The 27,496-nt window shown below is 43.2% G+C and overlaps 1 protein-coding gene across 1 annotated transcript in view; it reads left to right on the forward strand.

Moving 5' to 3' along the window:
• The window catches only part of LOC126161408 (smoothened homolog), a 114,119-nt gene that overhangs the window by 4,871 nt on the left and 81,752 nt on the right, over positions 1–27,496 (forward strand). Inside the window, exons 2-3 of the mRNA XM_049917189.1 lie at positions 22,072–22,194; positions 25,097–25,204. Coding sequence (XP_049773146.1) covers positions 22,072–22,194; positions 25,097–25,204 — 231 coding nt within the window. The remainder of the gene's footprint in view (positions 1–22,071; positions 22,195–25,096; positions 25,205–27,496) is intronic.

Genomic DNA, 27,496 nt, shown 5'->3' on the forward strand with positions numbered 1-27,496 from the left:
GTTGCTTAGTAATTAAACAGTTGTGGGAGAGGATAAGAAGAGGCAGAACAGTTTACGATATGTTTTTACATAATTATGTTGTGGAACAATGGCCACATCACCAAATACATCTGTCAACTTCCATTGTACACAAGTGTCTTGCAATAACATGCTGAAATTTTGAGATATATATCATTATGGTCTAATTATGCAGTGTGTGAAATTTGGCTTGGATACCACTTGTCCCTTTAGTGCTACCACACTCCGAAAATCCATATTTATCATGTGATTTTTCAAATTTTTGTATTTTTGTGTGCATGTAACTCAGATTTTGTGACTGATATGGGCATGATGAATTCTGTGTGTGTTTAGGCCACATTAAGCTCACCACAAAAAAATTTATACCCTTTTTGAGTGAATTATATTTGGCATAGAGGGCACCTACAATATGTTCCTTTTAACGTATTACATTTTTTAATCACATTTTGGACTTTTTATTTTCCCTCAGAAATATGTTGTTTGCGTTTTGATTCATGGAGTGTGTTCTGTGAATGGATGTTACCGGGTTGTAAAAATTTCACTGGACTGTGTGGGATAGTTCCAAAGTTATTAAGACCTGAAATTTGGTCTGAAGATAGATTGCCAGATGCGGGTTGCAATTTCCGGGCTACGCCACCTTCTTTCACAAGTCATAATTCTGGAACTAATTGGCAGGGGAAACTAATACTTTGTACACGAGTGTTCCACACATGGTAGAATTAATGTACTGAATTTCAGTCAAATCTGAGACTATGAACTGTAGCCCCTGGTTGAACTGACATGGAATGACCCATAACTGAATTTATACATTACGAAGCTACTGTGAGTATCCCTTGTTCCTTAAATAAATGTCTGCAAGATGACATTGGGTGGCCTCCAGCTATTAGTCTGATTATAAGCTTTTGTGCGATGAATACATTTTTCCTTAATGATGAATTACCCCAAAATATGGTGCCATATGGAAGCAGTGAATGAAAATAAACTAATTTACTGATACATTTGTCGCTAAAATTTTCAATAACTCTAATAGCACAAGTAGCTGAACTCAGACGTTTCAGCAGGTCACCAATGTGTTTCGTCCAGTTAATCTTTCATCTATGCACATACCCAATATTTTGAATATTTTGCCGTAGCTGCAGACTTCTGTTCAGAGTCCATATTTGCTGACAGTGTTATGCCATTTACTGTGCAGCAATGTATATACTGTGTTTTATCAAAATTTAATGACAGTCCATTTGCAGAGAACCACATAATAATTCTCTATTGATCCATTGTTGAATCAGGACAGTGGCTGGTCAAATATACCAATGAAAATTGCCCAACAGCCGTATGTTTTGAGAAGTTATTTTATTTAGATGACAACCAGTTTTGGCACCTCAGTAATGCCATCATTAGGCCCCTGATATTAAAAACAAGTATACATGTTGTGTATATCAAGGTATACCACTGTTGACTTCACAGAAAATAAAGTGTAATAATAAAAGTCATAAAACCGACAGAAAGCAATCTGCAACATTAAGACAAATACCTGTACACATACAGCACAACCAAGTAGAATATATACATAAGCTGGTTAGCATTGAAACTATTTTGACATCACAGAGTTGTAATGTAATGGGCCAAACATTATAAAAAACCAAAAATAGACATTATTATTTTGATTTTTTTATGTATTTCTTAAATATAAAAAACCTACATAATTCTTATATACAAGAAACACAGTAGTTCTAAGGAAAACTTGCCTTCATTCAAAGTAAACATTGCAATACAACCTATGAAATACACAAAGTATTCTTGTCAATCACTTAAGTATTAACGCTGCTTTTGATATATTAGAATTAGTGTTAAAACATCAAGAATGCAACCAGATGCAAAAACCAATGACCGAGAAATACTAACTGAATAATGGTACACAAAGAACATGTGAGGAATGCTCATAAAATACCTAGAGGGCATATGTTGTATACAAAATAAAAAAATAAAAAGATGTGACTTGGTGCCCCTTACATCAATTAATAGGTGGGCAAATACTAGATCGAAACAAACAAGGACCTCAAATCCATTTGGGGAGTCCTCCAAAATATCAACTGGCAATGTAATTACTATTTTCTCCACAATGTTAAAAAAATGGTTATTAAAAATATTTTCCGCTTCTGACTTTTTGTTAGAAAACTTTTCATTCATTTTGATGACAGTACAGTCTTCTTGTGCTCTTGCTTGCCCTCTTCCCCTTTTAACAATATTCCAAATTGTTTGTTTTACAGGGTGTTATCAGAGGTGCTAATCTGACATAATACACATACTTCTGGACTTTGTAATAATATTCTTTATAATATTTGACTGTTTTTGTGTCATTACTTTTCTTGCTATTAAATACATTTTGCTTTTCCAGTTACAAGATATTTTTATCCCTTTAGTAAGCCATGGTTTCTTAAAATTATATTTCACTGTTTTCTAACAGAAATTGTTTTCAGGTCTACTCACAAAAAATAATGAAATAAGTTATATTTTAAATTAGCATCAGTTTCCCAGTACACTTCATCCCAGTCTACCTCCTGCAAACTTTCCCTAAAATTTGCTATTGTTAAATCACTAGGCCCTAATAGAATGCAACGTTTTGGATGGCTGTTTGGTAATTTCCAAGAATGATTGCCTATCGAAGTCGCTGGGTCCCAACGATACATATCGAATGTGCGATCGGAAGTCGATCATGCAACCCCAGTGGCAGGCGTTGTGATCTATTATTTGTGATCATCATTTTAATCTGTTTTCCATTGTTCCCTTACTTGCTCTAAATTACTTAACTCCGCGTATTATTTATGAGTTGCTAGGGAAACCCAGACGATATATGTTGTTAGTGAGTGGGATGTCTGGTGTCCTTGACATTTCTTCGGTGGATCCTCTCACATGGAAGAATCTAGTTCCATGTGCACCCAGCATAGAAAATTGTTCACCTTTTTGCCGCAAATATGGAGTACTACCGGAGGAGGAAAGAAGGGACTGTGGACACTGTGGTGGTGCGAAGTGTGTAAAACTTTTTAAGAACAGTTTCGATGCTGAAATACCATTACAATTTCATTGCGGGCAGTGCGGAAAACGAACGAGTGTCAGGAAGAATACATGGTTCAACTCTTGCAAATTATCCATCCAGACCACCGTAATGGACTTTCACATGACAACACCGACGACGAGTAAGGTAAGTCGTCTCCTTTGCAATTACACATTTTTCTAATGCCCTTCTTTTGTCATTGCTGTAGTGACCAACGTAAACAAACTCATAACACCCGCCACCAGAGTGGCATGATTGATTTACGATTGCACGTTCAATATGTATCGTTTGGACCCAGCGACTTCGATAGGCAATCATTCTTGGAAATTACCAGCTGTTTTGTATTACTGTATGGAGCTATGTCAAATACCGTAACTAGCTGTGCATCATGATCAAAAATATCGTTCTGAACAATATATATGTTTATTTGATGAAATATTTCTTGGTCTATGAAAATATTATCTATCAGTGTGCTGTTTTCCTGTACTATCCAAGAAGGAAAATCAATAACTGACCTCAAATTGAAAGAACTGAGTAATACTTCAAACTCATTCTTCCTGTCAGACTCGCTCAGAAAATCTACATTCAGATCCTCACAAATTTGCTTCCCTCTGTCTGACCAACAAAGAATCAAAGTCCCTGAGGAAAAACAGAAAATGTAGGTCAAGATCGCAGACACATGCTTCTGTGTGTTGCTGTACACAAAAAATTTTAGTTTCTAATTCTTTTTTTATTTTTTTTGTTTGTTTATTTTTTATACACTATGATAATTTTTAACATGTGGCAACTCCTCCTTTTTCCATACTGTTTCTACTTACATGTGCTGAAAGCTTGTATCCACTTACATTTATCTTTCCCATATCTGTGATTATATGATGATCAGACAGTTAAAATACATTTGTTACATCCTCAGTTTCTAAATCTGCCAAACAAATAAGAAGCTCATGTACTTTGCTTTTTAATCCCCTGATATTCTGATGCAGTATACTAACATCATTTTTCGTGGTACTTTTATGAGAGTCATGTGACATTTTAAACATATTTAGCACTTGCCTGTTTTAGCTTCTCATTAAGCTTAACCCCTTTGAATTCCGGTTGAATCACTGGACACATTGATTGAATTACTAAGTACAACTTTCTGCACTCTTTTGGTTAGATATGACATTATCCATTGGTTGATTATACCATCAGTTCCATAAAACCACAGTTATTTAGGAGAATAATGTGAGTCTCACATGCTTTGGATAGGTCAGAGCAGATACCAGCCAGTGATATTTTGTTATTGAATACTTGTAAAAATTGGCTATAGAATGTCTAAGTGCAATCTCAGTGGAACATCTCTTCTGAAATCCAAACTGTGATTTACCGATGATATTATTGCTCAAATGGGGTATTTTTCTAGAATGCATCACCATTGTCAAAAATTTTGAAAAATAATGTCTGTAATGGAATGGGTCAGAAAAGAGAGTGCTTGTTAAAGAGGAACAAGTCTTTAGTACTCTGTTGAAAACACCAACAAATCAACACGAGCTTCTATTTTTTACAGAAAATGTAATTTTCCTAATTTGTGAAAGATAAATGGATGAGAGATCCATATTATTGAATTTTATGTGAGTTGCTTGTGCAACATACTGGTTTGATTTTTCTCTTAAAATACTTGTCCCTATGTTATCTGCTGCATTTAAGAATTTTTTATGAAATGTGTCTGCTACCTATGGCTGATAAGTTATAGCCCTTCCATATAAGTCAATCGTGTTGTCTTATTTGTGGCTCATCATCCACATCTGGTTACACTACATTTGATATAAACTTAAGACTGTTGTCAGAATTACTGATTTCTGATACAGTGTACATGTTACTTAATAACTGGGATTGCTGAACATAGATTTGTGTGTGTGTGTGTGTGTGTGTGTGTGTGTGTGTGTGTGTGTGTGCGCGCGCGCGCGCGCGCGCGATCTGGAAGCGTGTTAACGGCCTTGCCACAGTGGTAACACCAGTTCCCATCATATCACTGAAGTTAAGCACTGTTGGGCTCGGCCAGCACTTTGATGGGTGACTGTCCGGGTCTGAAAAGTGCTGTTAGCGTGCGGAGTGCACTCACCCTTCGTGAGGCCAGTTGAGGAGCTACTTGATTGCTGAGGGTGACATGGCGGCCGGTCAGTACCATTGTGCCTTCAAGGCCTTTACGGGTGTTGCCATCTTTTTCTTTTTTCTTTTTTTCCGTAATATCTGTAAGTATTCTAATCTCATGTATACAGTACCTGTGAGGTGAAATTAATATTTGGTTTTTGTGCTTAACGCTCTCTGACATTACTGATAGACTTCACCTTCTAGTCAGTGTTCAGTTATATCCAAAATATTTACAGACAGACAAACAGTGACTCCACTGTCTTTAAATGAAGGTAAAAATTATCACTATATCTAAACTTTGACTCAACAGGAAGCAGAATATTGACAGATGCATACAAGAGCTGCTTATTCCCAAAGATATTTTTTTCTGGTTTTGGAACCTCACATTTCTTCTTTCATCTAATGAAAACTGAAAGCAAAGATTTGAAGAAATGATACTGCTGTACAAGGATTTGTGTGTGCCTGTGCATGCACATTTCTGTGGATGCCTGTATAATAGGCATGTTGTCTGTTGTCTTTATTTTGTGGTTGTTTTATTAGGGATAGATTTTTTACTTATTGCCAGGTTTATGATTTATTTCATATAAATACTGTTTTTGGTGCATAACATTGCTTTATCACATTTTAATTTCTAGTTTAATAGTGGAAATCAGTACTAGTTCACTACATTCTATTTGTATTCTGGGATTAGGGTAACTCTTATCTTATTTGTTGATCATCCCTTTGTTTTAAGTGCCAGAATAAGGCAGTTGTGCTGTTGTAGCCCCATCTGTCATAATTCATGCTCTGTTTATAACTTATGTCTTTTGCTACAATGATATGACTGACTATATTGCTTTAGGAAAAAGCTGTTGCTTAGTATTTAAATAGTAAACTTCTTGAATTCCATATTCTCTCACATGCAGAAAAATACTTTCTTCTAAAGCAGTCTTACCATAATAGGCCCAACTTAATTGGGCAAAATTCTGGACCAGGGCCATTGGCATGTGAATGTATTCCAGGGAGCAACATTGTCAGCACATGTTGTGAGGTGCGATGGGAAGAAAAGGAGTGCATGTCAGCTCCTTGGTCTATGCAGGCAATGAAAGAGAAGTGGACGGAAGAAGTGTTTCCGAGGAATGTTTTCACATTCTCATGTCAGTGTGTCACAACCTCTGAAATTGTATCACATTTGAAAGAAATGGGCCAATATTTTGACAGCCAATATTATCAATTTAATTTGAGCCATGCTGTTAGGTCCCAACCTAACCACAGCCTTGCAATTCATGCTATGTTCAGAAGAACCAAGTATACATGACAAAAAAGGCTATTAGTTTAATTTCTGTGAGTAAAATTGTCATATTCCAATGCAACCTAAACCTCAGACTAAATTATGGATTAGTTTGTACTACAACCAGATTTTTTGGCTTTCACATTCATTGGCTTTGCCAGCTCACAACCAAACTGTCACATTTCAACCTAATCACAACCTTGTAGTTCACGACATACTCATAAAAAAGTCAAATATTTATGACAACAGTGAAGAAGAGAATGATTTCTGTTTCAGTGCTAGAAATTCAATTATTTTCTCGCTCTCATCAGTTATGTGAAATTGTTGTCTCATTGGCAAGGCAAAAGTGATGCCAACCTGTGAGCTGTAGAGAAACAGTGCTGTGACTGCTACTGGTCCTGCTCTAGACTTTAGTCCAGAACTGAGAGTTGTGAAACATAATAAAGATGTGCTAGCTATTTGTTCTCTAGGACAAAAGGAATAATAAGCCCACTGTTGAGTGCTTCACTGTGAGTACATAAAATAATGTTCCTTGACCAGAATGCTGGCTTTGGCAACAAATAAGGCTTTTCACTGGTTAGTCATGTAGCAAAAATTTTTCATACATATTAAAAAAAATTAAACAGTGGCTGCAGTAGTAGTAGTTAAAATGTAATTTTGTTTGGCATTATGTTGAGATGTGTACTTGAAAGCAAAGTAGACCCCACATATCACTCTCAAGTGTGAAATCTCGATAATTTTGATCACAGATTAGAAACGTTTGCTCACTGTAGGACACACAGTCAAGATACTATGAAGGCCATAACTGAAAAAGCACTTACTGTCTCACTCAATGGACAATTTTTTTGAGAGATATTGTTACTTTGATTTGGTGGACAAGCTGTAAATCAGGTGTCACAAAACCGAGCATTCACCCTTTTTTTTTCTTTTTTTCTTTTTTTTCTTCCCCCCCCCCCCCCCCCTCCAGATGGGCCTACTGCATGTGTTAGGTCAGTGAAATGACATATTAAAGAAACTCGAGGGGAGGGGGGTGGATGGAAATCAGTAGATATGACGCACATGTACAGGAAAGTGAATGATTACAATTTCAGAAAAATTGAGTGATTTATTCAAAAGAAGGAGCTTCACAAATTGAGCAAGTAGGTAACACATTGGTCCACCTCTGGCCCTTATGGAAGCAGCTATTTGACTTGGCATTGATTGATAGAGTTGTTGGATGTCTTCCTAAGGGGTATTGTGTCAAATTATGACCAACTGAACATTACTTCATCAAAATCCTGATATGGTTGGAGGGCCCTGCTCATAACGCTACAGACATTCTTAATTGGAGAGACATCCGACGACCTCACTGGCCAAGCAAGGGTTTGATAAGCATGAAGACGAGCACTATAAACTCTTATGGTGTGTGTGGGTGCATTATCTAGCTGAAATATGCACCCAGGATGGGTTGCCATGAATGGCAACAATACGGGGCGTACAATATTGTTGACATACTGCTGTGCTGTAAGGGTGCCGCTGATGACAACTAGTGTTCCGGCTATGAAAATACATGGCACTCCAGACCATCACCCACAGTTGTCAGGCTTTATGGTGAGTGTCAGTCAGACTAGTAGGCCACTGCTGTCTGGGGCATCTCCAGGCATGTCTTCACTGGTGATTGATGCTCATTTCAAAGCAGGACTCATCACAGAAGACTACCCCCCTGCGGGTTCGGGGGTTAGAATAGGCCCGCGGTATTCCTGCCTGTCGTAAGAGGCGACTAAAAGGAGTCTCAACTGTTTCAGCCTTATGTGATGGTCCCCTCTCGGGTTTGACCTCCATCTTTCTAAATTATTCCGAAGAGTGAGCCAATTGGGGAAGGGCACCTTACATGGTGCACTGTATCCATCGTGCATTGACACCTTTAGCCGGGTTTTTTCGTCGTTGCAATGGTGTCCCGCTCGTTTTCCATCTCTTGGGCGAGGATACGTCCCTGGGTGCGATTACCACACTGCACTCTGCAGTGTTGCTTTTAACTGTGACGACGACCTTGGACCTTCTTGCACCTAAGATCCAGCACGGTAGCCAGTCCGTTGTGGTGGGATCGCCATGTACCCTGTTGGTTGTAGCCCCCTGACAACACAGGGATCGCTCTACTGATGCCTGCACCGTTAACTCCCCACGTATGCCAAGGAGTAGATGCCATCTCCCTGGGGCATTGGGACTCCCGGCAATGGCCATCCTGCCAGGTGGCCTTTGCTGTGGCTGGGTGGCGCCCGTGGGGAGGGCCCTTGGTCGGAGTAGGTGGCATCAGGGTGGATGACACGCAGTGAAGTGTGGCACATCTTCTCTTGCTGGTGGCCAGCCACCAGCAGTCTCTAAGCATTCGAGGGCCCATTTTAAAGGTAACGTTTATGACCCCAAATTGTTCCCCTCCCTCGCCACACCATGGGAGGAACGAAAGGCATTGAATGACAGTGAGACGTATTCGCCCAGATATCTTGTCTGTACCAGAGCTGATGGGGAATCTTTTCTATCCGTGAAGCCTCAGTTCTTTGTAGAGCATTTAGAGGACAAGTATGGGGAGGTGGAGGGCTTGTCCAAGATGCGGTCCGGATCGGTGTTGATAAAAACGGCATCCTCCGCCCAGTCGCGGGCCTTGCTCGCTTGTACTAAGCTGGGGGATGTCTCCGTCACTATCACGCCCCATAAAAGTCTGAATATGGTCCAGGGCATTATCTTCCACAGGGATCTCCTTTTACAGTCCGATGACGAGCTGCGCGCCAACTTGGAGCGCCGAGGTGTCCATTTCGTCCGGCGCGTCCACCGGGGTCCGAGGGATCGTCAAGTTGCCACCGGTGCCTTCATCTTGGCCTTCGAGGGTGACACATTACCTGAGAAGGTCAAGGTGATGGTGTACCGTTGTGATGTCAAGCCATATATCCCTCCCCCGATGCGGTGCTTCAAGTGTTGGAAGTTTGGCCATATGTCTTCACGCTGTGCTTCTGACCTCGTCTGTCGCGATTGCAGTCGACCATCCCATCCTGATCATCCCTGTGCCCCGCCTCCAATCTGTGTGAACTGTGGTGCGCACCATTCGCCTTGCTCGCCAGACTGTCCGATTCTGCAGAAGGAACGGAAGATCATGGAAATCAAGACTCTCGACCGCCTGACATACACTGAGGCAAAGCGGAAATATGATCGGCTTCATCCAGTGCGCATGACAGCTTCTTATGCCGCAACTGTCATTCCTGCTACAGTTCCATCCGCTCCAGTCAGCTCTCAGAGTCGAAGTCCCACATCTGCCCCCTTGATGGTGGGGGGCACTAAACCCACTGTTGCTCCTGCTCCATCTACTTCAGGAGCAACACCCCCCCAACCATCGGGGACATCAGTTCCCCCTTCCCAGCCGGAGAAGCGTAAGACTTCTTTGGCTACTCTCGTAAGGAAGGGGTCCCTTGGGGACCTCCCTTCTCAAGTTCCGACTGGTACCAAGGCCGACAGCCGCAAGTGGCTTAAACAACCGCCGTTCCCTGGTCGTCGGGACACACGGTCGTCGTCTGTCCCTGAGACTGACCCAGTGCCACCCTCCCAGCCTGAACCACCAAAGGCACAGCGCGAGAAGCAGAAGAAGAAGAAACTCCCCAAGGCTACCGACATTGCGGTGGCACCCATTCCACCGCTTCCTACAAGCTCTGCGTCTGAGGATGAGGTGGAGATCCTGGCGTCCGCTGAGGACATGGATCTCGCCAGTCCCTCGGATGCAATAGATGGCTGTTGTCCAGGTGGTACTCGGTAGCAGCATGGGTCCAGGAGGCGTAATCTGCCTCCCCAGTCCCTTCACGCCTTTCCCATCCATGGCCAATACCATCCTCCAGTGGAACTGCAGCGGTTTCTTCCACCATCTAGCTGAGCTCCGCCAACTTATCAGCCTTCATCCTTTCCTTTGCATTGCTCTGCAGGAAACTTGGTTTCCAGCAATGCGAACCCCCGCCCTCCGTGGCTATCGGGGTTATTTTAAGAACCGGGCAGATTATGAAAGGGTGTCTGGTGGCGTCTGCATCTATGTCCTTAACTCTCTTCACAGCGAGTTTGTACCTCTACAAACAGCTTTAGAGGCTGTCGCTGTTCGGGTGTGGACGCCACAGGCTATTACCGTCTGCAGTATTTACCATCCACCGGATGGTGCTATTGCGCAGCATGTCCTGGCTGCTCTGATAGCCCAACTGCCGCCACCTTTCTTGTTGCTGGGCGATTTCAATGCCCACAACCCTCTATGGGGTGGGACTGTCTCCGATGACCGCGGTCGTGCCGTGGAGCATTTGTTGACTCAGCTCGACCTTAGCCTCTTGAACACCGGTGCTCCCACGCATTTCAGTGTGGCCCATGGCTCGTTCTCGGCCATCAATCTCTCTCTTTGCAGCCCTGGACTCGTCCCATCCCTCCACTGGAGAGTGCATCCTGACCTGTGTGGTAGTGACCATTTTCCCATCTATTTGTCACTGCCCCAGTGTCATTCTTCTGGGCGCCTGCCCCGCTGGGCTCTCCACAGGGCTGACTGGCCGAGTTTTACTTCCGCGGCAACCGTTGAGTCTCCCCACAGGGTGACATTGACGAGGTGGTCCGTGTCTTAACCACGTCAATCATTTCGGCGGCCGAGGCTGCCATCCCCCACTCTTCTGGACTCCCTCGGAGGAAGGCTGTACCCTGGTGGTCGCCGGAGATTGCTGAGGCTATTCGCGACCGTAGGCGGGCCCTCCAGCGTCATAGGCGGCACCCGTCTCTCGAGACCCTCATCGCCTTTAAGAGGCTCCATGCCTTCGCCCGTCGTCTTATTACACGGCGTAAGCAGGAATGCTGGGAGCGGTATGTCTCATCCTTGGGCTCCCGTGTCTCCCCCTCGCTCGTGTGGTCCCGGATACGGCGGATTTATGGACACCAGACCCCTATGAGTGTCCCTGGGATCTCCTTGGACGGCGCTGTCTGCACGGACGCTGCCGCCATTGCTGAACACCTTGCTGCGCACTTTGCTCAGAGCTCTGTGACTGCAACTTATCCCCCCGCCTTTCGCACTCTCAAGGAGCGAGCCGAGCAGACGCCGTTATCGTCCCACACGCGTCGTTCTGAAACATACAATGCTCCTTTCAGCGAGAGGGAATTCCTCGCTGCCCTCGCCGATTGCCCTGATACAGCACCAGGACCGGACTGCATCCACGCGCAGATGCTGAAGCATCTCTCCAGGGACTGCCAGAGACACATCCTCACCATCTTTAACCGCATTTGGAGCGAGGGCGTGTTCCCGTCGCAATGGCGAGAGGGTGTTATTGTCCCCATCTTGAAGCCCGGTGCAGACCCACTGGCGGTGGACAGCTATCGTCCCATTACCCTCACTAACGTTTTGTGCAAATTGCTCGAACGTATGGTGGGGCGGCGTTTGTGTTGGGTCCTTGAGTCGCGCGGTCTCCTCGCTCCATCCCAGGGTGGCTTCCGTCGGGGCCGGTCTGCCACGGACAATTTGGTGCGGCTGGAATCTGCTATCCGTACGGCCTTTGCCCGACGTCAGCATCTCGTTGCTGTATTTTTCGATCTGCGGAAGGCGTATGACACCACATGGAGGCATCACATCCTCACCACGTTGTATGAGTGGGGTCTTCGTGGTCGGCTCCCGGCTTTTCTTCAAACCTTTTTATTGCGCCGCTCTTTCCGGGTGCAAGTTGGTGCCGCCTCTAGTTCATCTTATATACAGGAAAATGTGGTCCCGCAGGGCTCGGTGTTGAGCGTCTCCTTATTTCTAGTGGCCATTAATGGTCTGGCTGCAGCCGTGGGGTCGTCGGTGTCTCCTTCTTTGTATGCCGACGACTTCTGCATCTCATTTAGCTCCACGACTACGGGAGTCGCCGAACGCAGGCTGCAAGTCGCCGTTCGCAAGGCAGCATCATGGGCTCTGACTCATGGTTTTCAGTTCTCTGCAGCCAAGACTCGATTTATCCACTTCTGCAGGCGTCGGACGGTCCACCCTCATCCTGAACTTTACCTCGACGGCCACCTGCTTGAAGTGGTGGACACTTGCCGCTTCTTGGGACTCGTGTTTGATGCCCAGCTCACATGAGTTCCTCATATTACTCAGCTGAAGCAAAAATGCTGGCGGCACCTCAACGCCCTCCGCTGCCTTAGCCACACGTCTTGGGGTGCAGATCGCTGCACGCTGCTGCAATTGTACAGAACCCTTGTGCAGTCCCAGCTTGATTATGGGAGCCTGGCCTATGGGTCTGCATCACCCTCAGTGTTGAAGTTGTTGGACCCCATACACCACTGTGGGGTTCGGCTTGCAACTGGCGCTTTTCGTACCAGCCCCGTGGATAGTCTACTGGTGGAGGCCGGGGTTCCCCCGCTGCGGATTCGCCGCCATCGACTGCTCGCCGACTATGCTGTCCACGTGCATTGCTCGCCAGGCCATCCCAATCGTCGCCTGCTTTTCCCTGCCATGGTCCTCCATCTGCCCGAACGGTGACCTAGGTCTGGGCTTTCCGTAGCTGTCCGCGTCCAGTCCCTGCTGTCGGAACTGGGGTCATTCCCTCTTCTGCCTCCCTTCCGGGTCCGTGCACCTATGCCTCCCTGGTGTTTGTCCCAGCCGTCCCTCCGTCTGGACTTGGCACAGGGACCCAAGGACTCTGTTCCGCCTGTGGCCCTCCGTCGCCGTTTTCTTGCGCTCCTCTCCTCATTTTCGGACTGTGAGACTTGAGACTGTCTACACTGATGGTTCCCTGGTTGATGGTCGCACTGCCTACACTTTTGCTCACGCTGCCCATGTTGAGCTGCGCTCCTTGCCGGCTGGCTGCAGTATTTTTACTGCAGAGCTGGTGGCCATATTGTGCGCTCTTGAGCATATGCGTTTCTGCTCAGGTAGGTCCATCGTCATCTGCAGTGACTCCCTGAGCAGCCTTCAGGCCATCGACCGCTGCTATCCCTCTTCTCCTCTGGTGTCCTCTATTCGGGAGTATTTTTCCGCCATTGCCCGTTCTGGTCGTTCGGTGGTCTTGGTTTGGACGCCAGGTCATGTTGGCATCCCAGGGAACGAACGTGTTGACAGGCTGGCCAAAGGGGCGATCGACGCCCCAGCTTTGGAAATCGGCCTCACGGCTCGCGATCAGCAGCTGGTGTTGAGCCGTAAGGTGCTTGGGATGTGGTCTGCTGAATGGCGAGGCATGACAGCGCCTAATAAACTGCGGGCTGTCAAGGAGACGACCGATGTGTGGCGCTCCTCCCTGCGGTCTTCTCGCAGGGACTCTGTTATCCTGTGTCGACTCCGCATCGGCCATACATACCTGACGAACGGCCATCTTTTGCGTCAGGAGGATCCCCCCCCTGTGTCGGTGTGGGTCCCGGCTGACGGTCGCCCACATTTTATTGGAGTGTCCCCGACTGCGCACCCTCCGGCAGTCTTTTAATCTCCCGGGCACTTTGCCTTTGGTTTTAAGCGACAATGCCTCCGTGGCTGATGACGTTTTACATTTTATCCGTGGTAGTCCTTTTTATGGTTCCATGTAGGGAGGTCCTGCTCCTTTCCCTTTGTGTGTCTCTTGTCCTCGAGTCTCTCGTATTTGATTGCAGATTTTAGTGTGTAGTCGGTTGGTTGACTCTTTCCCTTTTTTTTGTAGTCGTGGTCAGTCAACCAGTCTCCGGCCGTCTTCTTTTCTTCTGTTTTTCTTTGTCTGGTGTTCATCTGTACTCTTCGTGTCTGTAGTGTTCGTTACCGCATTTGTGTTCTTTTAGGGCCTGGGGGGAGTCTCCTTCCCCTTGGGGTTTTACCTGCTTCGTGCATTTATGTCTCGCCTGTTTTTGGAATGGGGGACTGATGACCTTAGCTGTTTAGTCCCCCTTAAACATCCCAACAACCACCACCACCACAGAAGACTACTCCAATCGATGAGCTTACAGGGTGGAGATGTGTCTGGAGATGCCCTCGACAGCAGTGGGATCCCAATCTCACTGTAACCCGCAGGCGGCCTAACAACCAGGAATGATGATTTCTTTTTATAGCAGGATCCCTTCGGTTGTCATCTGCAGCACCCTTGCAGCACAGCGAAACGTCGTCGATATTCTATGCCCCATTTTGTTGCCCTTCGTGGGAAATGATTCTGGGCTTACATTTCAGCAAGATAATGCCTGCTCACACATGGTGAGAATTTCTATTGCTTGTCATTGTGCTTGTCAAATCCTACCTTGGCCACAAGGTCACTGGATCTTTCCCCAATTGAGAACATTAGGAGCATTATGGGCAGGGCCCTCCAATCATCTCAGGATTTTGGCGATGTAACATGCCAATTGGACAGAATTTGGCATAATATCCCTCAGCTGGACATCCATCAGTTCTGTCAATCAATGCCAAGCCAATAATTGCATGCATAAGGGCCAGATGTGGACCAATGCACTATTTACTTGCGTAATACATGATGCTCTTTCTCTTGAATAAATCATTCAATTTTTCTGAAATTGTATCATTTGTTTGTCTGTACAGATACATAACATCTATCGATTTCCATCCCATTAAGATAATTCCTTCATGGTTTCTGGCTCATGTAGTTAGCAATGTATTGTGGGAAGCAAATGATCGATTGTGTACCTGTGGAGGAAGATAGGCAGTCATTTGTTTCTCACAATCCATATGCTAACTAAGTAGGGCAGAAACATACTAATATTGGTAGAAATTTCCCTCTGCCATGCACTGTACATTGGCTTGTGAAGTATGGCTGAAAAGTTCTGCCACTATTTTGATGTGGTCTTGTACATTAATAACTAGCATTATAACTGATAACAAAGATCTAGTACAGATGAAGATTCTGAGCCAGTAATTATTTCAATCACTTTCTTTTTTTAATTATGGTCTTTATGTTATGATCAAAGCAGTGTAACGTTGAAAATTAAAATTATCGTGTTCAAAAATTGGCACAGCATAAAATACAGGACTGACTGATAATGCATAAAACAGTTCTGTTTCCAAGCATTAAATACACATAATTAAAGTTACCAAACTTCAAAGACTACCCTAATACCATAATACACTGTGATGTTGACTCCTTCAGATGAGGTTACGAACAGGGAAGGGTTCTTCAGTGCTCGCACTATTGACCACAGCATGGGGCCACTGCTATGCTGAGAGGGAGGCATGGTCTTCTGGAGTGCCTCCCATTGGTTGTTGTGGATTGCAGTGAGGCCCCGCTAATGTCTGTGGTGTTAATTTGCAGTGCCAACTTTTTTGTGGTGCTGTAATCTCTGTACGAAATCATGGAATTTTACAGAGCAGTAGACAAATAATTCTAACTTTAGCTTCTAGATTCTCTTTTAATTCCAGGATTTGTTGAGCTACCAGTATTACTTGTTCCTCTTAAAAGCTGCTGTGATTAACACCCACTTAGAGATTTCTTTTAAGAAAGCAAAAAACCTGATATAAAAGTTACTGATTTCCTGAAACTTAAATTGCAGACACTAACAAATTTGAAAATAGTGTTAATTTACTATAAGTGAAGACAATACAGTCTCTTGTTTAAAGGGAAGGGTAAATGTAACACAGTATGTTTTATAGTAACTGTAAATCACAGCCACTGATATACTACAAAATATGCTGTACACAGTATTCAAAACTTTTAAAAATTCTCGAGATTGTGTGTTTATTGACGAACATGTATACTGAAAATTTGGTGTGATCACCTTTTTTGAATTAGCATACTACTGCTAAAATTCTAATAAGCACAATTGTAGATTTCAACTGATGCTATTAAAAACTGGAATGTGCGTAAGACAGTTTTGGTCAAGAGTCCCCTTCCGGGAAGTTCAGCCATATGATACAAGTCACTTTATTTGAAAGTACTTTGGCAACTTGTTTATCAGTGATGATGGAGTTACGAGGACAAAAAAAGAAAACCACATGCGCGCGCGCGCGCGCGCGGCGCGCGCGCGCGCACACACACACACACACACACACACACACACACACACACACACACACATCGTCCGCCGCTCGTGGTCTCGCGGTAGCGTTCTCGCTTCCCGAGCACGGGGTCCCGGGTTCGATTCCCGGCGGGGTCAGGGATTTTCACCTGCCTCGAGATGACTGGGTGTTTGTGTTGTCCTCATCATTTCATCATCATCCAGGAAAGTGGCGAAATTGGACTGAGCAAAGATTGGATAATTGTACGGGCGCTGATAACCACGCAGTTGAGCGCCCCACAAACCAAACATCATCATCATCACACACACACACACACACACACACACACACACACACACACAGTCTCTCAAGTGAAAAAATCTCTGACCTTGCTGTGAGTCAATCGAGAGTCAGCAACACTAGCCACAAGACCATGAACTGCTGACTGTATGACCGCATCATTGATTGTTTGTGAAACCCTAATCTTTCTCCTTCCTCTTCACTAATAATGATTGTGTGAAGGCCTTGGCTGAAATAGTTTAGAAAGGCAATGAATAATTCTTTCTCAGCCATGTTAGAACTTTCTGAATTTATTTGTTTGCATCAACAGTTTCAAGACGTTCAGAGTATTATGTGGATTTTAATGTCATATGGCCATAAATTAGACAAAGTAAGTAGTTGTTATTCCTAATTTTAATTCCATCATTTGTGGATGGTTATCTGACATGGAACTGACAGCTAAGAATAACAGTTGTATGTTGTATGAAAAAAGAAATTTGATAGGGTGTCTTCCACAGATTTTCTTCTAAGTCATGGATTGTTAAGTGACTATTTGAAATGCTACAAATGTGGGAAGATGATGAAAATTGTTGGTGTTGCTACATCTTGTATGAGCAATGGATTTACTGTATGTGGCAGTGTTGGGAAGACCATGTTTGGAGGTCTGTTCGGAGTGGCATTTGGTTTGAAAAATTGAGACTTGCCATCTCTGACATTGTTACATTAATATACTTAGTTATTTTTCATCAGTTTGGTTCTGTTCTTATGAGATTGGGATTTGTAAACATCCTTTGGGTTTGTGATTACATAGATTTTTCTCCTGTAACAAATGTTGATGCTCTTCATGAGTATGCAGCCACATGGAATGGAAGCTCTTCATCGGTTTTTAGGTAATTTTAACTGGCTTCATCCATGCAGCAAATTTTCAGTTGAAATTAAAAAAGATGGTAAATTACATTTTTTGGGTGTTTTAGTACACAAAAAAGGAAATGGGACACAGTGTATAATGTAAACTTAAGCATACGAACCGCTACTTCCAAGCTACTAGTGGTCGTCTGCCAGATCAGTGCATGAGAGCTCTATGTACACTGATCAAGACAGCTTATGCTATTTTGAATCCTCATAATTTGGCACAGGAACTGGATTAGCTTAGGGCTCTTTTCAGGCAAAATGGATACACTTATTAGCAAATAATTTGGTGCTTTTCAATTTGGACCGCCATGTGAACCAACAATAGACACTTGCAAAAAATATTGCTTTTTCACCTTTTCTGGGAAGTATTTCTTCAAAATTTCAAGAGTCCTCAGAAAATACAATATTAAGTATCCTTTTGCTTTGGCCAAAACTACAGCCTTTCTTGGATCTGTTAAAGATGTTTTAGTATTGAGGAAGCCTGGAGTATATAAAATTCCGTGTCATTGGGAAAGACATATATTGGACAGACTATTCATACGGTTCATGACTGATGTGTGGAACGTCAAAGTCACTTATTTGTTCCAGCTTGAAAAATCTGCCATTGCTGGACATTATCTCAATGAACGGCAAATATCTCATTTAAAGAGACGGAAATTATTGCTCCAGATCCCGTTACTGGGATTGTGTACTTATGAAATCCGTCAAAATAAAATTATCCAATGACATTATTAACAGAGATAAAGCTTTTCCTTTAAGCGAGATTTGGAATCCTATTTTATCAAATATAAAACAACAGTGGTGTGGTTTTCGACTGCCAGCATCTTGAGATTCATCGCTTTTGTTAGTTTCTACGACTGGTGCCACTACAATTTTTCACTTCACAGGGGGCAGCCCTTTTGCGTCTTGCATATGTGCAGTAGCCTGTTCCCAAGGTATGAAAGGAGCTGCTGTATCTGATGTTATCTCATTCCCGGTGTGATTGTGCACTTGCAATCTCCAGTTAGACTGTCGAAATATCGTGTTGTCAGGACAATGAAATCCAGCTACATACTTGTGAAGAGCATCAACAATCCTATATGTTTATTTGTGTATGGTTGTTTTTATTCAGGCTTAAGAACTGTGATGAATGTCTTGTTATTTTTTTCAGTGAATATCACGTAGTGTCATTATATAGGTAAATTGAAATGTTTTTATCCCCCCCCCCCTCCCCCATGGGAGGTGATTCTTACCCCCACAGAACTTCTTTCCAGGCAATAGTTATTATGTATACCAAGGCTGGCTGAAATCGATTCAGAGATTTAGGATGATATGCAGATCACACACATACATGTGATAGTTGGTGTCACTTGGTTGGCCAATATGCAAAGTTCAATGTAACGAATAGGTTAATTAAAGCTATTGATGCCAGCTTTATATTAACACAGGCATGTTATTTGGTTGTGTTTTTGCAATAAGTGTAGTTACATGGTTGGTGGATTGTTTCAGAGTTCAGATTAGCTGTATAATTTAACTGAAGGTAATGGTACCAACTTTAATCTGAAAGTTTTATTTGTTGAGAGTTTGATTAAATTCTTTGCTTTTGGTTGTTTTTCATATGTGGCTGGTGCATATCAGTGTTTTGTCCCTACCATAAACCTCCAAAAACCATTAGTTACATATTACGTTTTTGATTATTATGAATAACTGCCATTTTGATGCCATAATATCATTGATCAAAGCTGATGACTGCTACTGCAAGGTTCAGCATTTTCAACATTCTGTTTAGTGGGAGCCATGTTCTTGGAATGCGACAGAAGAGCAAATTCAAAGATTGTTGTTGTATTACTGGAGGCAGCTTGCCACTTGCCGTTGCATCCTTCAGTTTATTACAGACCACCAGCAGTAATTAAGACTTGGGATTCGTATACAGCAGGAGCAATATACAAATTCTTGTGTGGTGATCCAGGTGTAGGTTTTCATGGGTTTCTGTAAAACACTTCAAGCAAATGCTGGGACAGTTGCTTCAGTTAATTGCTTCAAACCATTTGCAATTACTTTTACCATCCCTGCCCAACAGAGCTGCAGCTCTGTATCTACTGACCTTGACCATTCTACATCTACATGTATACTCTGCAAACCACTGTGAGTGCATGGCAGTGGGTACGTTCCATTGAACTAGTTATTATTATTTCTTCTCGTTTCATTAACATACAGAGCGCAGGAAGAATGATTGTTTGAATGTCTCTGTGCGTGCAGTAATTATTTTTATTTTTACTCATGGTGTCTATGTAAGACGTACATAGGGGTTTATAATATATCCCTAGAATCATAATTTAAAGGCCATTCTTTGGAACTTTATTAATAGACTTTCTCGGAATAGTTTATTTCTATCTTCAAGAGTCTTCCAGTTCAGTTCCTTCAGTATCTCTGTGATACTCTCCGCGGATGAAACAAACTTGTGACCATTTGTGATGCCCTTCTCCTTATGTGTTCAGTATCCCCTGTTAGTCCTATTTGATATGGGTCCCACAAACCTTCTATATCTGATGATGAGTCTCCATACTAGGTAATACTGTGTCCGCACTGCCAAAAAGCCCTCAATCCAGTCACAAATTTCACTTGATATCCCATTTGATTGTACTTTTGACAATAAGCATAAGTGTGGTACTGAGTCAAATGCTTTTTGGAAATCAGGAATACTGCATCTACTTGAGTGCCTTGATCCAAAACTTTCAGTATGTCACGTAAGGAAAGTGTGAGTTGGGTTTCACGTGATCGATGTTTTCAGAATCCATGCTGGTTGGCATTGAGGAGGTAAATCTTTTCAAGATACCTCATTATGTTTGAGCTCAGAATATCTTCTAAGATTTTACAACAAATCGATGTCAAGAATGTTGGATGATAGTTTTTTGGATCACTTCTACTATCCTTCTTGTAGACAGGTGTGACCTGTGCTTCCCCCCCCCCCCCCCCCCCCTCCCTCCCCCAAAGAAATTGTGCATGGTTTTTTGTTCGAGGGATCTACAGCAAATTTTAGTTAGAAGAGGGGTTAACTCGGCCACAAATTCAGTCTAGAATCTGACAGGAATTGAATCAGGCCCTGGAGCTGTGTTCAATTTTGATGATTTCAGCTGTTTCTCAACACCACTGTTACTAATACTTATTTCATTCATCTTTTCAGTAGTACAAGGATTAAATTGGGCCAGTTCTCCTGTTTTCCTTTGTAAAGGAACATTTGAAAACAGAGTTAAGCATTTCAGCTTTTGCTTTGCTATCTCCAGTTTCAGTTGCTGTGTCATTTGCTAGGGACTGGACACTAACTTTGGTGCCACTAATAGCCTTTACATATGACCAGAATTTCTTTGGGTTTTGTGAAATACCATTTGACATTATTCTGCTACAGTAGTCATTGAAGGTATCATGCATTGCTCTCTCGACAGCCAAAGGCGTTTCATTCGCATCTCTCTATCTACAGCCCCACGCTTTGTTTTATATCTGTTACACAGTACTCTGTTTCTTTAGAAGTTTCTCTACAGTGACTGTATACCATGGAGGTTCCCTCCCATTATGAACTGTTCTACTGAGTACATAAAATTCAGTGCATGAGCCAGAATTCTTCTACAAGAGAGGCGCTCTGCATCGTGGTGTAGCTTGCTCGCCAGGTTTCGAGAGGGTGCGTTTCTGGATGAGGTATCGAATATATTGCTTCCCCCTACTTATACTTCCCGAGGAGATCACGAATGTAAAATTAGAGAGATTCGAGCACGCACGGAGGCTTTCAGACAGTCGTTCTTCCCGCGAACCATACGCGAATGGAACAAAAAAGGGAGGTAATGACAGTGGCACGTAAAGTGCCCTCCGCCACACACTGTTGGGTGACTTGCAGAGTATAAATGTAGATGTAGATGTACTCGTGCCCTGTGCTGAAAGTTTCAAGTTCCTCATTGAGATATGACACTAAATTGATGTTTTATCTAGTTTACTGAACATATATATCTGCATATTTTAGTTTTCCTTTTACTTTGCTCATCATTTTTGCCACAACTGCTCCATGGTCACTGATACCAGTTTCGATGTGGACATCATCTGTTTGTTGCCATTAGATCGAATATATTCCTATCATGAGTGGGGTTCCTACCTATCTGTTCCAGGTAGTTTTCAGAGAAGGCCTTTAGAAATGTTTCACAGGATGTCTTACCACACCTACCACTAACAAAATTCTAATTTTCCCAGTTAATTGTTGAATGATTAAAGTCTTCTATGATGATTATAGTATGATTGGTGAACTATTCGCACATACAGTGAGAATGTACTTAACTCTGTCAGTACCTTGTAATCTTTTAAATCTGTGTGTGTACTTTTATAAAATTGTATGAATCCTAACTTATACAGCCTTTGTCTTTCTTTCTCTGGGGCCATGAAATATGCATTACATGTTGTATTCAGAATTAACAAAGAATTAGCCAAACATAATCATAATGAGAATATGACATTGAATGTTCAAACACATTTTTATTTCTGCAGGAAAGGCTTCAGGTGTGGCAAAAGTTAAGACGTCTGCCCAAGTGCTGGTCTGTGATCCAACCATTTCTGTGTGCACTTTATATGCCAAAATGTGAGAATGAAATGGTGGACCTGCCATCACAGGTTTGTAAAATTTCTTTCATTGTGACAAAATGTGTCTCTGTATTCTCATTGTTGTTTGCTTCTCAGAATACTATGTACATTTTATTACAGTTCACATTTCATTGTAGTATAAACTTATACTCGTACATTGGTTGATAACCTCTTTCTCAGTACTCTTTTGGTCATTTTGATCACAGGAAATTGCTATATACAGCCTCATGTGTAAGGAGGAAAAGGAAACCTGCATTATCAATGAAGTTCGGTAAAGCACACTTGCCTCCAGTCGTTAAAGGGACAATGCAGTTTATGTTAACTGTTTTGTATGCCAGCATGCATCAAAGTTTTATTTTGGCTGTATGAGAATTGTCAGCTTTCATAAAGGATTGTCAGCACAGAAGTTGGCCATCAAATTGACATATGCTGCATTGAAATACTCGTTGTTATCGTGAGACATGGACTGTTGAAAATCTGCCTGGTAGTGGTCACCTATGGTCAAAAACACCAACTGATGACTACTATCTAGAAATTATGTCTTATCTAGAAATTATGGCTCATTGGTACCCCAAGGAGAATTTAAAAGGACTACACACTCCCATTTTGGAGAAAACTAGAAGGGCAATGTCGGGCCCAGAAAACATGAAACAATCTCCACACAATCAATTTGATCCCTAGATATACAGTATAGGTAACAGTATAAACACTCTAGCACGATGGTGCATGAGGAAGATGGAGAAGGGTACATCTGAAATGGGTTGTGGTACAATGGTATTTGTTTCTCTTTATCAAAGAGTGCACTATTTTTCTGACACACAGTTATCATCTTAGTAGAATGTACAGGCAGCTAAGTGCCAATGGATGTTCCTGGCATGCAGTCTCACAGGTTCAGCAGAGAGATGAGTCAGCTGTATTTTGGGCAGGTATCATGTAGGGATTTCGGTCGCCTTCTTCGCTATCTAGGATAATTTGACAATTGTGCATTATTGGGACTGGATTCTCCTAGGTATTGCCCAGCTGAGCACTCAATATTTTGATGACGGATTCATCTTTTGAGGTGATGATGTACGGGCACTCTTCATCTGCCTTGTGAACACCTTTCTCCAAAAGCAATGAATCATATCTGCTGACATGAACCCAAGTGAGGATGCTTGCAACCAGTTAAAACTTGCAGTGAGTCATTACAGGAACCTTCCTCACACACTGGATGGCTTCAAAGGGGGCAGCCATCGAGGAGTGGACAGGCTTCACCAGCAACATTTCGGCTGCTCCGTGGACAGCATGCCAAGGAGAATCCAAGCTTGTTACAATGTGTGGGGTTGAACAAAATTGCGTTGAATTTACGAAGCAGCAGATGATTTTGATTTCACAGCAGAGGTTGTATATAATTGTAGTATAAGTGAAACCTGATATAATGTTTTTCAGGAAGCAAGGAAAATAGTATAATTTGAGAAGGTGCGGGTAAGGAAATAATGAACTATGCACTACATAATGATTTTGCTAAATAGGAACAAATGATAGGAAATGATCTTTGAGTGCGTCATTTGGAAAAAAGGTCATTTGGACATGTGGCTGGTGTTCCAAGGGAGGTAACCTACTTGAAACTGGAGATAAAATATCTTTGACAGTGTGGGTTTCAGTGATTGACTAGCACACATAACACACCAGGGAATTGGGAATGCTCTGTCTGTAATAGTGTTTTAGTGGTATAGTGGCAGCGAATTATCAGCGCCGGTTCAGCCTCAGCATGTGGTTGGGGTAAATTGTGTTGAGATGCCTCCACATGGAAATGTGGAAGTCAACTGTAGCCCTATTGTGTAGTAGCCACATTACCCTTTTTTACAATAAAGCCATGCCCTCCAACAGGGGAGGCTAATTCACCTACAGGAAGTGGAGATATGCCTCACCTGTGAGTTGTCGTGCAAGCATGACTGGTCCCACGAGGCAGTCACCAGTAATCCCCACCCGTACATTGTGGCTGAACCAGTGGTGATGGTTCGCTGTCAGCGTGCTACTGAAACACAAGTACAGGCAGAACATTCCCGCGCGTATGGTATTTTTTCATCAATCATTGAAATTTTTACTGTCAAAGATCTTTTGCCTCTACCTGCAAGTGTGTGTGTACCTGCCTCAATTGCTGAGTAGTCAGCAACTCTTGTGCGGAGGACCCAGGTTCAAATACCGGTGCTGACAGGGAGTTTCATCAGTACGAGAACTGGAGTGGGTTGCACTTAGTCTTGTGATGCCAGTTGAGGAGCTACTTGAATGAGAAGTAACAGCTCTGAGGACAGTAAAACCAACTATGGCTGGGAGAGCTGGGTGCTGACCCCACACCCTTTCATACTGCTCCCAAATGTTGCCGCTGGCAAAAGATGACACAGCGGCTGATTGGCCCCGATTGGAGCAAGGAAATGAATGTGTGGAAAACACATACAGAATGTCAGGATGTGTATTAAGACAGGGAATAATTCTCTTGGCACCAAAGGTATCTGTAGATGGTAAAATTTGTATGGGAAGAGAGAGGTTAGAATATATCCAACAAATAATTGAGGACGTTAGTTGAAAATGCTGCTGTGAGATGAATGGGTTGGCACTTGGGAGGAAGTGGTGGTGGCCCACATCAAACTAGCCAGAAGACTAACGTAGAAAAGTGAGGGGTGGTGGAGAGAGTGAAAGGAATGACAGTCACCAGAATTGTTTCAGTTAAAATTTTAAGTGACAACATTGTCTTTAGTTGTTTTTAAAACCAGGTCATTAGAAATATTTAACTTGGCACTTGCTTAGATTTTCTTACATGTGTTACTAAAATAGACAAAGGGACTAGGAATCCCATTATTAACAAATATATTGAGTACACATTTAATCCAATAGTTCCTAAGCATAACAACTAGCAACCGAATAATACAATTAAAATGATTATATTTTTCAGGAAATGTGCAAAGTTACAGTAAGCCCCTGCCGAATTCTAGATGTGGAAGGTATCTGGCCATCATTTTTGAAATGTGATAATATGACCAAATTTCCACCTATGTGCAAGGTGAGATTGTCTTTGTATTTAACTTGTTTATACTGTGTCAGTATTTTTATTGCAAGATGTAATTTAAAAGATTAATGAAGATGATTGAGTAGATGTTTGAACTGTGTACAAAAACCCAAATCGCATAGTATTGTTCATCATTGTGGCAGCATTGAGCCCTAACATTATAGAATAACGTAGAAGTGTCTGTGTTTGTAGCATAACATTAAAACCCTGTGTTAACTTGATACGAATACTCTTCAGCTATATTTAATCAATCTGTGAATTACAGCATATTTCATGACAGGCTTAAATATGATTTAGTAACATCCACATATAAAACTGCAAATAAGGCAACCATTTCTATTACAGACTAATTTCACTCCTTCCAATATTTTCAAAAATGTTTGAGAATATAGCCTGTAATAGAACACAGACTCGTTTAACTCCCCCCAGGGGGTCCACAACTCTTTTGTGGATACGTGCGTAGTGAGCACGGGACCCCGAGCTAATGTGGCCTTCCTTCCTTTTCAGGCTGCATACCTTCCCTTTCCGCATCCTTTCCCATCCCCCATCTTCGCCCCCCCCCCCCCCCCCTTCCCCCTCACCTCTGCCTCACCTCTGCCTCTTTCTTTCCCTTTCTCCCCCTCTGGGAGTATGTTTTGTGCCTACGTCCGGAGACGGACGCTCAAAACTGTAACAAATTCTTTGCTTTCTCCGCTTGCAATTCTTCGTCCTTCCTTTGTCCTTCTCTTTTCCTTACCTCTTCTCTTTGCCCTTTTCTCCACTGCGGCGTTTGAAACCTCTCTTCTTTCCTTTCCCTTTCTCTTTTTTCCTCCCTGTTAGTGTCTGAAGGCCAACCCATGCATTTCCATGCGTAGCCGGTGACGGGGTAACGCATAATTCACCGCCCCAGTTAGACAGGTAGGACACGTACATACCCCCTGGTAATGGCCAGGCCCAGGGAGGGGTGATTACCCGAGCTGACACCTTCCGAAGGTGCCGATTGGTCCCTCCGTCCGTTTGTCGGGAGGTGTGACCTAAGGTGTGAACAATCACCTAAGGTGGGAGTGCCCTCAGAGAGGGCCCCCACAAGGAAGGAGTGCGCCATCAGAGATGCCGGTAATCATGGGGGATACTTTCGCAATGGTTTCCTCATCTTCTTCTATGTCAGCTTACAAGCGTAAGTTCAATGAGTCTCAGCCACAGACAGTCCTTCCATCATTGCCACAGTTCCTTGTTGTTTCTTCGTCTGATGAAGGGCACGACTTCTCCACGGTCAACCCTGTCATTATTCAGAAAGGTGTCGACGCAGTTGCCGGTACTGTAAAGTCTTGTTCCAGATTACAAAATAGCACCTTGTCGTTAGAAACAGTCAGTGCCCTCCAGGCACAAAAATTGCTGCGTACTTCACTGCTACACACCTTCCCTGTCCGGGTGGAACCGCGCCGTACTTTAAATTCATCACGTGGGGTCGTTTATACTCGCTCCCTCGACGGATTGTCCGATGAGGCAATTCAACACTACCTGTCTGACCAGGGCGTAACGGCAGTTCATAGAGTCATGAAAAGGGTTGACACAGACATCATTCCAACCCGTACTGTCTTCTTGACATTTGACAAAGTTCAACTCACATCGAAAATCCAAGCAGGCTATGAGATAATTTCCGTTCGCCCTTACATCCCAAACCCTATGCGTTGCTATCGGTGTCAGCGGTTCAATCACACCAGCCAGTCCTGTTCCAATCTGGCCAAATGTGTTACGTGTGGCAAGGATGCCCATGAGGGTGCTTGTACACCTCCATCCCCTCGTTGCATCAACTGTATGGGTGACCACGCTGCTTCCTCTAGAGATTGCCCCATTTTTAAAGACGAAAAGCTCATTCAGGAAATCAGAGTGAAGGAAAAGGTGTCGACCTTTGCTGCTCGAAAATTATTCACCAGTCGACAGCCCACCATGCCTCAGACAGGAAAATACAGCACTGTCCTTACCTCTCCTCGGCCAACAAAGGAGGCAGCCATGCAGACTTGTGACCTTACCTTTAGTGCCACGGTCGTCAGATCGGCCAGCACAAAGATTGCCCGTTCAACCTCCCCACTTTCGCCTGCCCACTCTATGGCTCACCCTTCATCGGGTTCTGCTAAATCTCGAGCCCAAAAGTCAGACACCAAGACTTCGAAAAAAGAGCATACTCGTGAAGATTTTTTACGTACCCCAACTTCACAACCATCGGTTCCTCCTTCATCTAAACATCATGTTTCCAAGAAGGCTAGTAAGAAACCCAGTTCATCTCCTTCTCCGCCAAGGCTTGTT

This window comes from Schistocerca cancellata, chromosome 2 (genome assembly GCF_023864275.1).
Source record: "Schistocerca cancellata isolate TAMUIC-IGC-003103 chromosome 2, iqSchCanc2.1, whole genome shotgun sequence".
NCBI lineage: Eukaryota > Metazoa > Arthropoda > Insecta > Orthoptera > Acrididae > Schistocerca > Schistocerca cancellata.